General features: G+C 56.1%; 1 protein-coding gene across 1 annotated transcript; it reads left to right on the plus strand.

The window, feature by feature from the left end:
• Positions 1–2,787: 2,787 nt before the first annotated feature.
• LOC135174101 (serine/threonine-protein kinase PAK 3-like) lies at positions 2,788–10,800 on the plus strand. The gene is made up of 13 exons (XM_064141349.1): positions 2,788–3,058; positions 3,200–3,232; positions 3,995–4,032; positions 5,582–5,830; positions 6,096–6,171; positions 6,488–6,551; positions 7,093–7,141; positions 7,870–7,979; positions 8,083–8,200; positions 8,859–8,958; positions 9,188–9,384; positions 10,109–10,246; positions 10,714–10,800. The coding sequence occupies exons 1-13, from the start codon at positions 2,788–2,790 to the stop codon at positions 10,798–10,800; spliced, it is 1,530 nt and encodes a 509-aa protein (XP_063997419.1).
• Positions 10,801–14,253: the final 3,453 nt, after the last annotated feature.

Here is a 14,253-nt window from a genome sequence, read left to right on the forward strand (position 1 = left end):
CAGGTGTGTGTCACTATCCAGACCTGCCTTCCCAGTGCCTCTCCAGTGGGCAGGCCTGGAGAGCTGTGTTTCAGTCTTGTCAGGTTTTGTGATGGAGCTGGAGAACAGAAATGCTGTGAGGCACAGAGCAGTTATGGGGCGAGGGTGCAGAGGCAGCTGCACTTCCCTGCTCTCTCTGGACTCTCCCTGTTCTTTGCTTGTTGCTTCTTTCCCCTCCTGTCCTTTCTAGTCCTGCTGGGGAGGGCCCTTCAACCAGTTTCTGTTGAACTGCCAGCAGGTGGGAGGAGGTGAAACAAACTCATCTTCACAGAACGGTGGGGTTGGAAGGGACCTCTGATGGTGACCCAGTCCAGCTCCCCTGCTAAAGCAGGTTCACCTAGAGCAGCTTGCCCAGGATGGCATCCAGGTGGGTTTAGAGTCTCTCCAGAGAAGGAGACTCCACCATGTCTGTGAGCAGGCCTGGTCTGTGCTCCAGCACCCTCACAGTAAAGAAGTACTTTCTTGGGTAGAAGTGAAAGCTCCTGGGCCCTACTTTGTGTCCACTGCCTCGTGTCCTATCACTGGGCAGCACTGCAGAGAGTCTGGCCCCATCCCAGTGACCCTTACTCTTCAGGTACTGATCAGATACCCTCTCACTCTTCTCTTCCCCAGGCTGAACAGCCCCAGGTCTCCCTCTCACTCTTCTCTTCCCCAGGCTGAACAGCCCCAGGCCTCCCTCTCACTCTTCTCTTCCCCAGGCTGAACAGCCCCAGGTCTCCCTCTCACTCTTCTCTTCCCCAGGCTGAACAGCCCCAGGCCTCCCTCTCACTCTTCTCTTCCCCAGGCCGAACAGCCCCAGGTCTCCCCCTCACTCTTCTCTTCCCCAGGCTGAGCAGCCCCAGGTCTCTCAGCTTCTCCTTGCAGAGAGATGCTCTCCTAACCATCTCAGTGGCTCTCTGCTGGACTCTTTCTGGCAGTTCCCTGCCTCTCTCGACCTGGGGAGCCCAGATCTGGATGCAGTACTCTGGGTGTGGCCCCAGCAGTGCAGAACAGAGGAGGACAAGAACCTCCCTCGACCTGCCAGTCACACTTGGTTTATGATCAAACATTCCACTGGAGAAACCTTTATGGGGAGGCCTTTTAGGTCTGCCCTTGGGGTTTGAATTAACTCATGTCACTGATCCTTAACAACTGCTGTTAGAAGGCCTGAGGCTGGGCATGAGTTGCATGGAACTGTAGAGTGTTAGGGCTTGGAAGGGATCTGCAGAGCTCATGGAGTGCCAGAGCAGGATGCCCTAGGGCAGGGTGCACAGGAAGGCAGCGCAGGAGATGCCGCAGAGCAGGAGGCAGCAGAGCCCTCTCTGGGCAGCCTGTTGCAGGCTCTGTCACACTGGCAGTGAGGAAGAGTCTCCTCGTGTGGAAGCAGAACTCTCTGTGCTGGGACCTGTGTCTGTGTTGGCACAGGCCGAAGGTGACTCTCACTGAGTAGTTCTTGCACAGACTGCTGCCAGCTTCTGTGCCAAGTGCCTGATCTTCAGTTCAGGGACAGAAACCAGTTCTGGGCCTCTCGCTACCAGAAGGACACTGAGGGCCAAAGAAGGGCAGTGAGGCTGGTGAGGGGTCCAGAGAACAGGTCTGGTGAGCAGCAGCTGAGAGCTGGGCTTGTTTTGCCTGGCGAAAAGGAGGCTGAGCAGAGACCTTCTCCCTCTCTACAACTCCCTGAAAGGTTGGAGTGAGGTAGGGCTTGCTCTCCTCCCGAGTAACAAGTGGTAGGACATGAGGAAATGGCCTCAAGTTGCAGCAGGGGAGTTTTGTGTTGGATATTAGAAGAAACTTCTTCCTGGGAAGGGTTCTCAGACACTGGATTAGGCTCTCTGGGGAGCTGGTTGAATCCCTGTCCCTGGAGGGGTTCAAAACCCCACGCAGACAGAGCACTGGGGGGCATGGTTTGGTGGACATGGTGGCATTGGGTTGGCAGTTGGACTTGACCTGAGAGGTCTTTTCCAGCCTTTATGCTTCTGTGAAGTGCCAGAGTGACACAAACCTGCATTAATTCAGGGATACTGCACTGCACTTCAGCTGCTCTGTGTGCTCTGACAGGCTGAGGGAGCTGGGGTTAGTCAGCCAGGAGAAGAGAAGGCTCCGGGGAGAGCTAACAGCAGCCCTCAGTTTATGACCCAAGGTGGTGCCTACTGAAGAAAAGGCACCATGAGCTGCCCTCTCCAGCTGCTCACAGCTTGAACTAGGACACCCAGAACAACTGTTCATGCCTCTTACGGTAGGAAGAAGCAAGGTTTTACTCTCTGGAAACAGAAAAGTCAGAGGTTTACTCACACTTCAGGATCCAGTGCAGTGCAGCTGCCGTTCATGCTGGCTTGTGTCCAGCTTGCTGAACAGGATTCCCATGTCCCATCCTGTAGAGCTGCTCCAAGCATGTCCTAGTGCTAATGGGTTTGTTCTCCTCATCCCTTGCGCATCAACTTTGTGTCAGCATAACCCTCATGAATTCCCAGTGTCACAGAGGGTTAGGGGGTGGAAGTGGCCTCCAAAGGTTTGAGTCCAGCCCCCTCTGCCAGAGCAGGATTGCCCAGTGCAGGGCACGCAGGAATGCAGCCAGATGGGTCTTGAAAGCCTGCAGTGAAGGAGACTCCGCAGTCTCTCTGGGCAGCCTGGTCCAGGGCTCCAGCACCCCCACAGCAAAGAAGTTTCTCATGTCGATGTGGAACCTCCTCTGCTGCAGCTTGCACTTACTGCCCCTTGTCCTCTCGTTGGACATCACTGGGCAGAGCCTGGCTCCGTCCTCCCGACATGGCCACGGTGGTGTTGCGTCGAAGGCTGGAGTCAGTGGCCTTAGAGGGCTTTTCCAAGCGGAACAACCCCAGGACTCTCCAGGCGCGGGCATGCTTGGGGCTGGAGGACACTGTCCCGCAGGAGGTGCGCGCCGCGGCTGCAGAGGCTGTGCGGTGGCTGCGCGTGCGGTCGCAGCGCCACCTGGCGGGCCTGTGGGGGCAGTTGGGCTGTTGCCGTGGAGCCCCAGGCAAACACTGCCCGCAGCGCCCGGAGCAGCCTGCGGCTCTCGGTCTGGCCGGAAGGTGCTGCTGAGTGATGCCTCGTCCCTGAGCTGCACAGTCTGCAGTGAGCTGCGCTGTGGCCAGCATGGCAGGGAGATTCTGTGCTGCCCTTGGCTGCCTGTTTGATGTGGCCTGCAACTTCCTGCTAGACAAGCCCTGGCTAGTGACAGAGCTGGTCGCAAGTGAGTAGAGGTTCTCCCTAGCTGCAGCAGCAAAGCTGGCTTCTGCAGGGATGGCTTCTTCTTGTCCTGAGGAACTGCCATGGTTCTTCAGCAAGGACACCAGGAAGAGACCGTAGGCACCGGCACTGGAGTCTGTCACCTCCTCCCTTTGCTGGCTCAGCCAGGACAGCTTCCACAGTGCAAATGGGGAGGGCTTCTCAGAGTCCTCCTAAAGATGCTGCTGCTGCCTCCAGAGTCCTGTAACAGTGCCCTTCTTTTGAGGGCCAGCAGCTTGCCCTGCTTTGCGGCAAGAGAAGCTCTGACTGCCTGAGCTGGCACTTCACATGCGAGGGCTTTGGCGAGGAGCTGCCAAACTCCAAGCAGTTGTGGGCTGCTCCCCACCTGAAGAGCTCTTCCTGGGCTAGTTCAGAACAGAGCTGCCTTGGCCAAGGAGAGTCTGGGGGAAGCTTTCATGGGGTCACCTTTTCAGCAGCTAAGGGAATGGGTGCATGGAGGTGACTTGAGTGGCCAAGTTGTGACCAAGTTTCTCTTGGTTGGATTTCCTGGAGCAAGAGGACAAAGATCGCTGGGAGAAGCTGTGGCAAAAGAAGAAGCAGGGAGAATCTTGCCCTGCTCTTTTGTGGCTGTGCCAAATCACAGGTGCTACTGGAGGAAGGGTGGGAAAGAAAGGTGCCACCTCTTTGGGCGCTCTTGTTGTGTGGGGTTCTGCAGCCCAGGCAGGTTTCTGGTAGCCTCTGGTTCCTTTTTGCTTGCCCACTGCAGATCAGCTCGTCGGTGCGTTTGGAGAAGCCTGTTCTTCGGTGAGTGTGCAAGTCCCCTTCTGCTGCCAGGGAGTTGAAGAGCGGTGGAGCAGGCTGGGAGCTTGGGCGGAGAATGACTGGGACAGGGCTCCTCAGGCGTTTTAAACAGGGGGCCGCTTCCTGCCCCTCAGAGACTGTCGGGTCGGGGGCTGGACTATAGCTGGGTTCCAGCCCAGTAGCGTCGGGGGCTGGACTATAGCTGGGTTCCAGCCCAGTACCGTCGGGGGCTGGACTATAGCTGGATTCCAGCCCAGCAGCGTCGGGGGCTGGACTATAGCTGGGTTCCAGCCCAGTAGCATCAGGGGCTGGACTATAGCTGGGTTCCAGCCCAGTCCCGCGGGTGCCTGTGCGGCCGGCGAGCGGATTCGGCGGCAGGGAGCGGCTGCTTAGTTCCCCCCAGCCCCCGGCGGAGGCGGGGGGAGGTTCAGTAACTACCGGCGGCCCGGACTGAGGCCCCTCGGGAGCCGTTACCGGCCCGCGGGCCGTAGCTTGAGGACCCCTGCTCTAGGGTGTCCTTGCCTCCTTGGGCCAGAGGAGCAGCCTCTTGCATCATTGCCCTTCCAAAGCTGGGCACTGGCGCTGAGTCTCTGCCGGCTCCAGCAGGCTCTGTGTGTGTTTGCAGCTCTGTGACAGCGGCTCCAGGACAGGCAGGGACGAGCAGCCATCTGCGCAGCCATGCAGTGAGCCCCAGGCCCAAAGATGAGGTCTCCCTTTTTGCTGCAGGCTGCACTCTCCCTACAGAGAAAGTGCAGCCTGTGCTAAGTTAGGGACTGGTCCAGGGCAGGCTGGTGAGGAAGAAACAGCTCCTAGGCAGGGAAGGTCAGCACTGGGGTGGAACCAGGCAAGCACAGGTGAAAAAGAAAGACCCAAGCAGCCTTTGCCTCCTCTGCCAAACTCCAGCCAGTGGTGAGGAGGCTTTGCCCTTGGCCATGTGTTTGCTCACCCAACCAGTGAAGGCACCTGGAGCCTCATGAGGTGCTACCGGTTCAGGAGGCACTGTGCTAAAGCCGTTCCCCAGTAGCCTGCTGGGACTTGCAGAGGTCTACTCCAGCTTTCCATTGGTGACACAAGGCAGAGTGAGGCTGGGAATGGTTTAGCTGTCCTTAGCCAGGATGAGAAGCACCCAGGTGAAGTGACAAAGCAGCATGGTGAGTGCCACTCACACTTCTGTCTGTCCACAGAACACAGGAGCAGAACCTGTGCCATGCCCCTGTCTCTCTGAGGAAGAGGAGACAGCCATTGAGGAGAAGGCAGCCAGTGGTGGATCTGGAGCAGTGCTGGTGCTCCAGCCTGAATGGACACAGTCAGTAAGTCCTGCCTTTGGTCATCTCTGCTCGGGGTCAGCATGTTTCTGATCAGACAGCTCTTGGATGAAGACTTCCAGGGCTGGAGTCCTCCCATGCTTTATGTGTCCAGCGTGCCTTAGAGCTTAGGCTTGTAGGACCAGGGGCATGTCTGGATTGCTTCCTGGTGTCTAAGCAGACTACATGAGAGTGTGATCACCAAACCTCCCAAGGGTAGTGACTGCCACTCATGCTTCTGTCCACAGTGCACACAACCAGGAGCAGGACCCCTGTTAGCCCCATGTGCTTCTAATGGTGAGGATGACCATGAAGAGCATGACGAAGATGACGATGGGTATGGCTGTGAGGATGAGATGGAGGAGAACGGAGATGAAGGCAAGGATCTTACAGTTGAAGAGCAGAAGGGATACAAGGCTGAAGACCAGGGTGCTGAGAACTGGGAAGATGAGTATGAGCCTCAGCCTGTGATGGTGCCACCCAAGAACAGCCAGTGGGTAAGTGCAGCTCTGCGGCTGGCGCTACTCAGGGCAGCATGTCTGTGTGTGGAGAGCTCTTGGGTGAAGAATCTGAGCGCTCAGTGAGCAGCTTAGCCCACACCCTGCACCTTTTCATGCCTGAAGTTGGGTGAGAAAGAGCTCCACAGCTCTGAATTGTAAAGATAAGGGAGTCAGCATCTTCCCAAAGGTCTGCATTTGAAAGGTAAGCTGTGGGGCATCTCTCCAAGCCACCTTTCTGAGGCAGACCATTTGCTTGTCCCAGGTTGCCATCTGGTCATTCTTCTGCGAGCCATCAGGGCAGCAGAGAAACACAAGCAGGGGCATCATGGAGAAACTGAGTAAGTGTTGTGGACCTCAGCTCTGGTCAAGCAGTGCTCTGAGGGGCTGGCTCAGGATGCCATGTACCAAATGTTCCTCATCTGAGTGTCAAGAGTACCTCAGGGCTCCCTATGCAAGCTGTGACTGTGCTCAGAGGAAGCCAGAGGGCACTGTGGGTGTTGCTCCTGCCTCTGAGGGCAGCTGTGCCTGGGCTGGGCTTGGCTGAGCTCCCTCCCATGCCAAAGGCCCAAGCAGAGATTGGCTCTGGGTGAGCAGAAAGCTGTGAGCTCATCTGTTGCAGTTCTAAGCAAGGAACTTGGGTTTTATTCCTTCCAGAGGACGTTGTGAGTGGGGAAGACCCTGAGGATAAATACTTAGAATTGCAGGAACTCGGCCAAGGGTAAGTCCTACCACAGGTCCTTAGACAAAAGCAAGGGTCAGGGCTTTTGTGGTGTGCTGTGAAGGGTGAAGCTGGGCAAGCTGCAGACATCTTCAGGCACTGGGGCTGGGCTCTGCTGTCTCTCACTCCTGCTTGGAATTTCTGACTGTGGGCAGAAGGCATCGTCAAGGACAACTTGATGCTGGCAATGCCTGTCTGCAGCAGGCAGCAGGACCCAGAAGTTCTGGTGTCCCTCCAGGGTTTGGCACCTGTTTGGCAGCTTTTTTAGGAAGAAACATTTTGGGACGTCTCACAAGAAGGAAGCCAAAGCACAGCTGCCTGAGAGAGCAGCTTGCGACGTGGGGGCTGTCAGAGACGCAAGGGTTCTGCAGGAGATGTCTTTGTGCAGGGCAGAGGGCTGGTGGGCTGCTGCCTTGCGTGCTGCTGGGTGGACATAGGAGGTCTCTAAGCACTGCAGGCTGCAGACATCTCCTGTCTGGGCTCACTTTCCCTGCCAGAGAGCAAAGCCCTGCTCATTGCTCTGCTGCTGTTCTGTTTGCAGGGCGTCAGGAACAGTTTATTGGGCTATTGAGATGTCCAGAGGACAGGAGGTGAGTGTCAGGAGTCCCAGCAGAGCTTGCAGCTCTGCACAGCTTCCTCTGGGGTGCTGGCTGGCCACAGGGCTTCCAGGTCACCACTGGACCTTGGCTGTAGATGCTGCTTCTCTGAAGCACAGAGCAGTGTCAGCTGGCAAACTCCAGCCTCTGCTCTCTTCACCTTCTCGGGGAGGCTCCCTAAGGGCTGTGCTGTTGCATGCTGAAGGAGCTGAACCTTCCTGGGCCTTCCCCTTTCCAGCAACCTTCGCACACAGCTGTGCCTGGGAAGGGGTCTGCAAGTGCCAGGGGCAGATCCTGGTCTCTCTGGGGCCAGCTAGAACCTAGGTGCTGTGCATGGGCTGAGTGGGGCACTCCCGTGGCAGGCGAGTTCCTCAGCTCCCTGCAGTGCAGCCCTTTAGGACTGCTCTGAGGCTGAGGTGCTAAGTGAGGTCCAGCTGAGGAGAATGCAGGGCCAGACAGTGCTGGGAGAGATCTATGGCTGCACATCTGAAGAGCATTTGCAGAGGTTTACAAAGCCAAACGTAGCTGGCCTTATGTCCTGTAGCTGGTAGCCAGGGCAGCAGAGAAGCAGGAGGTTGTGAAGCAAGGTCCTGAGCTGCCGTGGCCAACACCAGGCCAGTCTGGCACAGCTCGGCCGTGGCGCTCCAGCGGCACTCGCTGTGTGTTCCTTCTGAGCTGCTGCAACAGGCTGCTCCCCTTCCTGCTTTGCCATGCCACTGCAGGTGGCTATCAAGCACATTAACATCCAGAAAGAGGCAGAGGTGGTTCTCCTGAATGAAATCAGGTTCATCAAGGGCAACAAGAGCCCAAACCTTGTCAACTACTTAGACAGGTGAGGAGCTGTGTTACCACGTCAGTGGTGGTCCCCATCCTGCCAGCCAGTTTACAGATGAGTTCACTGCTGCTGATCTCCTCTGCCATTGCTTTCTTCTCAGCTACATGGCAGGTGAGGAGCTGCCGATTGGGATGGAGTACCTGGATGGAGGGTCCTTGGCTGATGTTGTCCTGGAGCTGTGGATAGAGGAAGAGCAGACAGCAGCCATCTGTAGGGAGGTGAGGGACCCGCGGGGTGATGTGCACAGGAGGGTCGTTGGCAGCAAGTGGTGAGAACATGAGCCATGTCCTCTTGAGAGGCTTCTGTTCCTCCTTTGCTTTTACAAGAGGCAGAGGAAAGGACATCTGAAGTGCCCTGCCTGTCAGCAGCACTGCACTTCTTGCTCTCAGCTGCTCCACTCCTCTATCCTCTTACTGTGCTCTCTCTGGGTCGTGGCAGTTTTGCTCTTCCCAGCCTTCCCAGAGCACCAGGCTCTTTCAAGTCTGCTGTAGAGCCCAACCACCCAGTCTGTGTCATGCAGCCTCCCACCCAACGTGATGCCCTTCATGCTGAAGGAAGGGACTTGCCTGCTTGGGCAAAACAGGGTCTGTCAGCTGGCTGGAGGTAGCAGAGCTGCAGCAGCAGATGCTGTGCTGCCTTGCTTTCAGGGGAGAGTCTGCAGCAATGGACATTTCTCTTGCACAAGCTGCTGTGCCTTCCTTTAGAAGGTTGTTGCTGTGCAAGTGCTGGAGCAGCCAGCTGTGCCTCTTGACAGCACAGTCTTCTGGCACTGCTCACAAGTCCTCTAGAACTGCAACCCCTCAGAGCCATTTCCTTTCTGCACTGATGGAATCAGGTCCTTCCTTCTGACCCTTGTGTTTCTCTTTGCTCTGTCAGTGTCTGCAGGGCCTGGACTTCCTGCACTCCAACAGCATCGTCCACCGTGACATCAAAAGCTACAACATCCTGCTGGGCATGGACGGGGCCGTCAAAGTGGGTAGGTGTCCCTGGGCAGGGGCAGTGTTTGCAGGGCTGCTGTGGGGCTGCTCTTGCCTGACTGGCAGTTACCCAAAAGTGGTGCCTGTGCTCGTGGCCTGAGCTCTGCTGCAAGCTGAGAGAGCAGCTCCAGCCAGCAGAGAAGGGTGGAGAGGAAGGAGGTGCCCAGAGCTGCTTGGTGCCTGGCTCCATCATCCTAGCTGCTTTAACAAGCTTGTTTCTCTCCTCAGCTGACTTTGGACTCTGTGTTCCGCTCACCTCCGAGAACAGCAAGATGAGGGAGTGCGTTGGGACCCCTCACTGGATGGCGCCAGAGGTGGTTAAGAGGGAGCCTTATGGTCCCAAGGTGGACATTTGGTCCCTTGGGATCACTGCCATCGAGATGGCAGAAGGAGAACCACCTTACAGCCACGAACAGTACAGCAGGGTAAGATGCACACAAGCAGCTGCCACTGCTGTGTCTGCTCTGAGATAAGATCTTGGTCACAGCAGCTGGAACTGGTCCCCCCAAGGCCTGCTCCTGCCCATGGCACTGGAGCACAGCAGCAGCAGCAGCAGTGTGCAGCTTGCGTTCCCTTAGGAGAGGACCCTCGGAGCAGAGGCGACACAGAGGCAGATGAAAATGTGCCAGCCTGGACACTTGCCCTGGGGATTGGAACTCTCTTGGGCTGTGTCTGGAGAGATTTCCAAGGGCAGGTGTCTCCAACTGGGGAGCTTTCAAGTGAAGTCTCCCAAGCCTAGTTCCAGGCAAGGGAGTCTTCCCAAACTGCCAGCAGTGCCCATGGCTCGCTCCTCAGCACAGGGCTAGGATTGCTCATGGCTCTGATCAGACCTGGTGACCATTTGTATCCAGTGGAGAGCAGGACATTGGAGCACCTTTGCTTGGTGGCAGTCAAATCTGCTTCTGCTGCTGTAGTTCATAGTGAGTGGGTCAGCCACAGCAGCCACCTGTCAAGGCCAGGCCATTTTGATGCTGGTATGCCTGTGGCTGCACCAGGGGCTCTTTGTTGGTTTGGCAATATCACCTCTGACCCTCTGCCAGAGAAGAAACTGCCTCTGGAAACTGGAGCTCAGAAAGCAAAGAGGGGGCTGTGTGAACATTGGTGGGGACGAGAGAAAGAGACCAAGTCCTGTCTCTGCTTCTTCTGCAGGTGGGAACCCTGATAGCCACCAAGGGGAGCCCAGAGCTGCAGAACCCAGGGCAGCTGTCAGCTGAGCTGCTGGACTTCCTGCAGCACTGCCTGGAGGTGGATGTGCAGAGGAGATGGTCTGCCAAGGAGCTTTTGGAGGTAAAATGCAAAGGGCTGCAAGGGAAGAAGCTGCAGTAGGAAGGGGTTTTCTCCCGGGCTCAACTTTGAGGCACCTCCAGAGGCTGCTCACATCGGTGGCAACCTTGGTGCTGCCCAAGCGAAGAATAAGCAGAGTGCCAGAGTGGTTTGAGTGGGAAGGCACCGCTGCAGGTCGTCTAGGCCAAGGGCCCTGCAGGGAGCAGCCCATCCTCCACTGGAGCAGGCTGCTCAGAGCCCTACCGTGCTGCAAGCCAGGGCTGTGTCCGTCGCTGCTCTGCCCTGTGTCTGCTGCTCTGCTCCTGCTGCTGCAAACCTGCGCCTGGCTGGCCTGCAGAGCAGCAGCTGGGCCTGGACACCACTGGGCTCAGCATCTCCTAGAGGCACTGGGGCTGCCTCAGGAATGGCTTGAGGCTGGGAGGAGTTGAGGTTGGGAAGTAATGGTCCATGCTTGTTCTTCTCCTGGCCAGCACCCGTTTGTGACCGCAGCCGGACCTGTGTCCTGCCTGGTTCCTCTGATGGCGGCAGCCAAGGAGGCCAGGCAGGCCAGGCAGTAGAGCCTGAGGCCAGCCTGCTGGGGCGTCTGGGAGCAGGGCTGGCAAAAGCTTTGAGCCAGGACGTAGGAAATAGACTGTCAGAGGTGCTGACCTGTGATAGTGGAGTCATCCCCCCCCCGGCAGTGTTCAAGAACCATGTGGACATGGCACTTGGTGACATGGTTTAAAGGCCATGGAGGTGTTGATTTGAAGGTGGGATTTAATGATTTGTGCATCCATAGAATGATCTGGGTTGGAAGGTACCTCAAAAATCCATCCAGTTCCAACCCCACTACCATGGGCAGGGACACCTCCCACTAGTCCAGGTTGCTCAAGGCCTCATCCAACCTGGCCCAGAACACCTCCGAGGAGAGGGCATGCAGAACCTCTCTGGGCAACCCCTTCCAGTGTCTCACCAGCCTCACTGGAAAGAATTTGTTCCTAATCTGCACTCTGAATCTCCCCTCCTCGAGCCTCAGTCTGTTGTCTCTCATCCTATCACCTGCCCTCACTCAGTTATCAGAGGGCATGGGATAGATTGCTGGATCACAAAACCCAAGGGAGTGTTTTCTGACCTCTCAAGTGTCTCCAAGATTGTCAGCAGCTCTGGGGCCATCAGAGACAACCCTCTGAAAGAAGACAGGAGTGTTTCTGCCTCAGTAGGGTGTGATTCACCAGCTCACTGGGCCTTTGGCCCAGCAATCTCCCGTTTTATGCACCCAAACTGGAGATGTTTAGGGTGTAGCTGGTTCAGGGAGTGAGATTTGTTGCCTCCACCATGTATCCATGAAGGAAAGAGATCACTTGTTAGTACAGTGCTTTTGGGAAACTCCAAACTCTGCAGTGCCCAGCACTGAACTGGCTGCAAGATTGAAACCACTGAGGTGCCACAAAAAAAGGCTGCTGCCAGCTTGCCATGGTTAGTCAGTGGTGTAGGAAGGGCTGCTCTGATGAGGGCTGCTTGAGGGTTTAGCAGAGGAGACTTTGAGGGAACTGCTTTGAGGGCTGATAGTAGATCTTAGAAAGCTCCAGCACATCTCTTCTTACTCCCTTTGATGTTCTTCCCATACAATGAACCACCACCTAACAGCAAACAGCACTGCCCCTGCTTCCTATCTCCAGTTCTGGGAGATGTCCAACTCTGAGTTCCTCAACATAAGAGAGACACAAAGCTGCTGGACTGAGTCTGGAGAAAGCCACCAAGATGATCAGAGGGCTGGAGAACCTCCCATATGGGGACAGACTGGATGGGCAGGGAGCTGCTGAAGGGATTAAAGATAAAAAGAGAGTGTATCACCTTTGGAAGAGAGGGGAGGTGTCCCAGGAGAAGTTCAAGGAAGTTGCTAGGTCTTGTAGAGGAAAAATGAGAGAGGCAAAAGCCCACTTGGAGCTCAGGCTGGCCATGGCTGTCAAGGAAAATAAAAAGTGTTTCTTTAAATATCTGAATGGCAGAGAAGGGCCAAGGACAAGCTCCAGTCCCTGTTAGATAGAGAGGGGAACAGAGTGACAAAGGATGAGGAAAAGGCAGAGGTGCTTAACACCTTCTTTGCCTCAATCTTCAGTAGTGGGACAGGTTGTCTCCAGCACAGCTGGACTCCTGAAGTGGTGGATGGAGGCAGGGACCAGTACAGTCCCCCTCTAATCCATGAGGAAGCAGTAAGGGACCTGCTGAGACACTTGGACCCTCACAAGTCCATGGGACCAGATGGGATCCACCCTAGGGTGCTGAGAGAGCTGGAGCTGAGCTGGCCAAGCCACTCTCCATCATTTATCAGCAGTCCTGGCTCACTGCAGAGGTCCCAGAAGACTGGCAGCTGGCCAAGGTGATGCCCATTCACAAGAAGGGTCGTAAGGAGGAGCCAGAAAACTACAGACCTGTGAACCTGACCTCAGTGCCAGGCAAGGTGATGGAACAGGTCATCTTGGGTGCCATCACAAAGCACCTCCAGGATGGCCAAGGGATCAGGCCCAGCCAGCATGGGTTTAGGAAGGGCAGGTCCTGTCTCACCAACCTGATCTCCTTTTATGATCAGGTTCCTGCCTGGTGAATGTGGGGCAGGCTGTGGATGTAGTCTAGCTGGACTTCAGCAAAGCCTTTGACACTGTCTGCCACAAGCTCCTGGCCAAGCTGGCAGCTCATGGCTTGGAGAGATTCACTGTGTGCTGGGTCAGGAAGTGGCTGGATGGCAGAGCCCAGAGAGTGGTGGTGAATGGTGCCACATGCAGTTGGCAGCTGTCACTGGTGGTGTTCCCCAAGGCTCAGTGCTGGGCCCAGTCCTGTTCAATATCTTTAGTGATGATCTGGACGAGGGGATTGAGTCCAGCAGCAGTAAGTTTGCAGATGACACCAAGCTAGGAGCAGGTGTGGAGCTGTTGGAAGGTAGGAGAGCCCTGCAGAGGAACCTGGCCAGGCTGGATGGGTGGGCAGAGGCCAATGGGATGAGATTTAACAAGGCCAAGTGCAGGGCTCTGCACTTCGGCCACAACAACCCCAAACAGCACTACAGGCTGGGGACTGAGTGGCTGGAAAGCAGCCAGGAGGAAAGGGACCTGGGGGTACTGATAGAGAGTAGCTGAAGATGAGCCAGCAGTGTGCCCAGGTGGCCAAGACAGCCAATGGCATCCTGGCCTGCATCAGGAGCAGTGTGGCCAGTAGGACAAGGGAGGTTACTCTGCCCCTGTACTCTGCACTGGTCAGGCCACACCTTGAGTGCTGTGTCCAGTTCTGGGCCCCTCAATTCAAGAGAGATGTTGAGATACTGGAACACGTCCAGAGAAGGGCAACAAGGCTGGTGAGGGGCCTGGAACACAAACCCTGTGAGGAGAGGCTGAGGGAGCTGGGGGTGTGCAGCCTGCAGAAGAGGAGGCTCAGGGCAGAGCTCATTGCTGCCTACAACTACCTGAAGGGAGGCTGTAGCCAGGTGGGGTTGGTCTCCTCTGCCAGGCAAGCAGCAACAGAACAAGTGGACAGTCTCAAGTTGTGCCAGGGAGGTTTAGACTGGATGTTAGGAGGAAGTTGTTGGCAGAGAGAGTGATTGGCATTGGAATGGGCTGCCCAGGGAGGTGGTGGAGTCACCTTGCCTGAAATGTTGAAGAAAAGCCTGGATGAGGCACTTAGTGCCATGGTTTGGTTGATTGGACAGGGCTGGGTGCTAGGTTGGATTTGATGATCTTGGAGGTCTCTTCCCACCTGGTTGATTCTATGACTCTCTGACCTGCAGGAACATTTGTGCCTCCCACCTGATGATATCACAGATTTGAAGATGTGAATGGACACTTCTGCCATCACTGCTGCACTCTGGCACTGCGATAGCTTCACATTCCCCTTTCCCACCCCAAATTTCCTTCCATGGTCAAACAACCATGCAGAGCACAATAGCAGACCCAGTCATTGGGCACAGATGAAAAAGCAAGCAGCAAATTTCTTGGTGGATTGTTTGCCTTCCTGTCAGATCAACATCAACCAACTCTCTG

This window comes from Pogoniulus pusillus, unplaced genomic scaffold (assembly GCF_015220805.1).
Source record: "Pogoniulus pusillus isolate bPogPus1 unplaced genomic scaffold, bPogPus1.pri scaffold_47_arrow_ctg1, whole genome shotgun sequence".
Lineage (NCBI taxonomy): Eukaryota > Metazoa > Chordata > Aves > Piciformes > Lybiidae > Pogoniulus > Pogoniulus pusillus.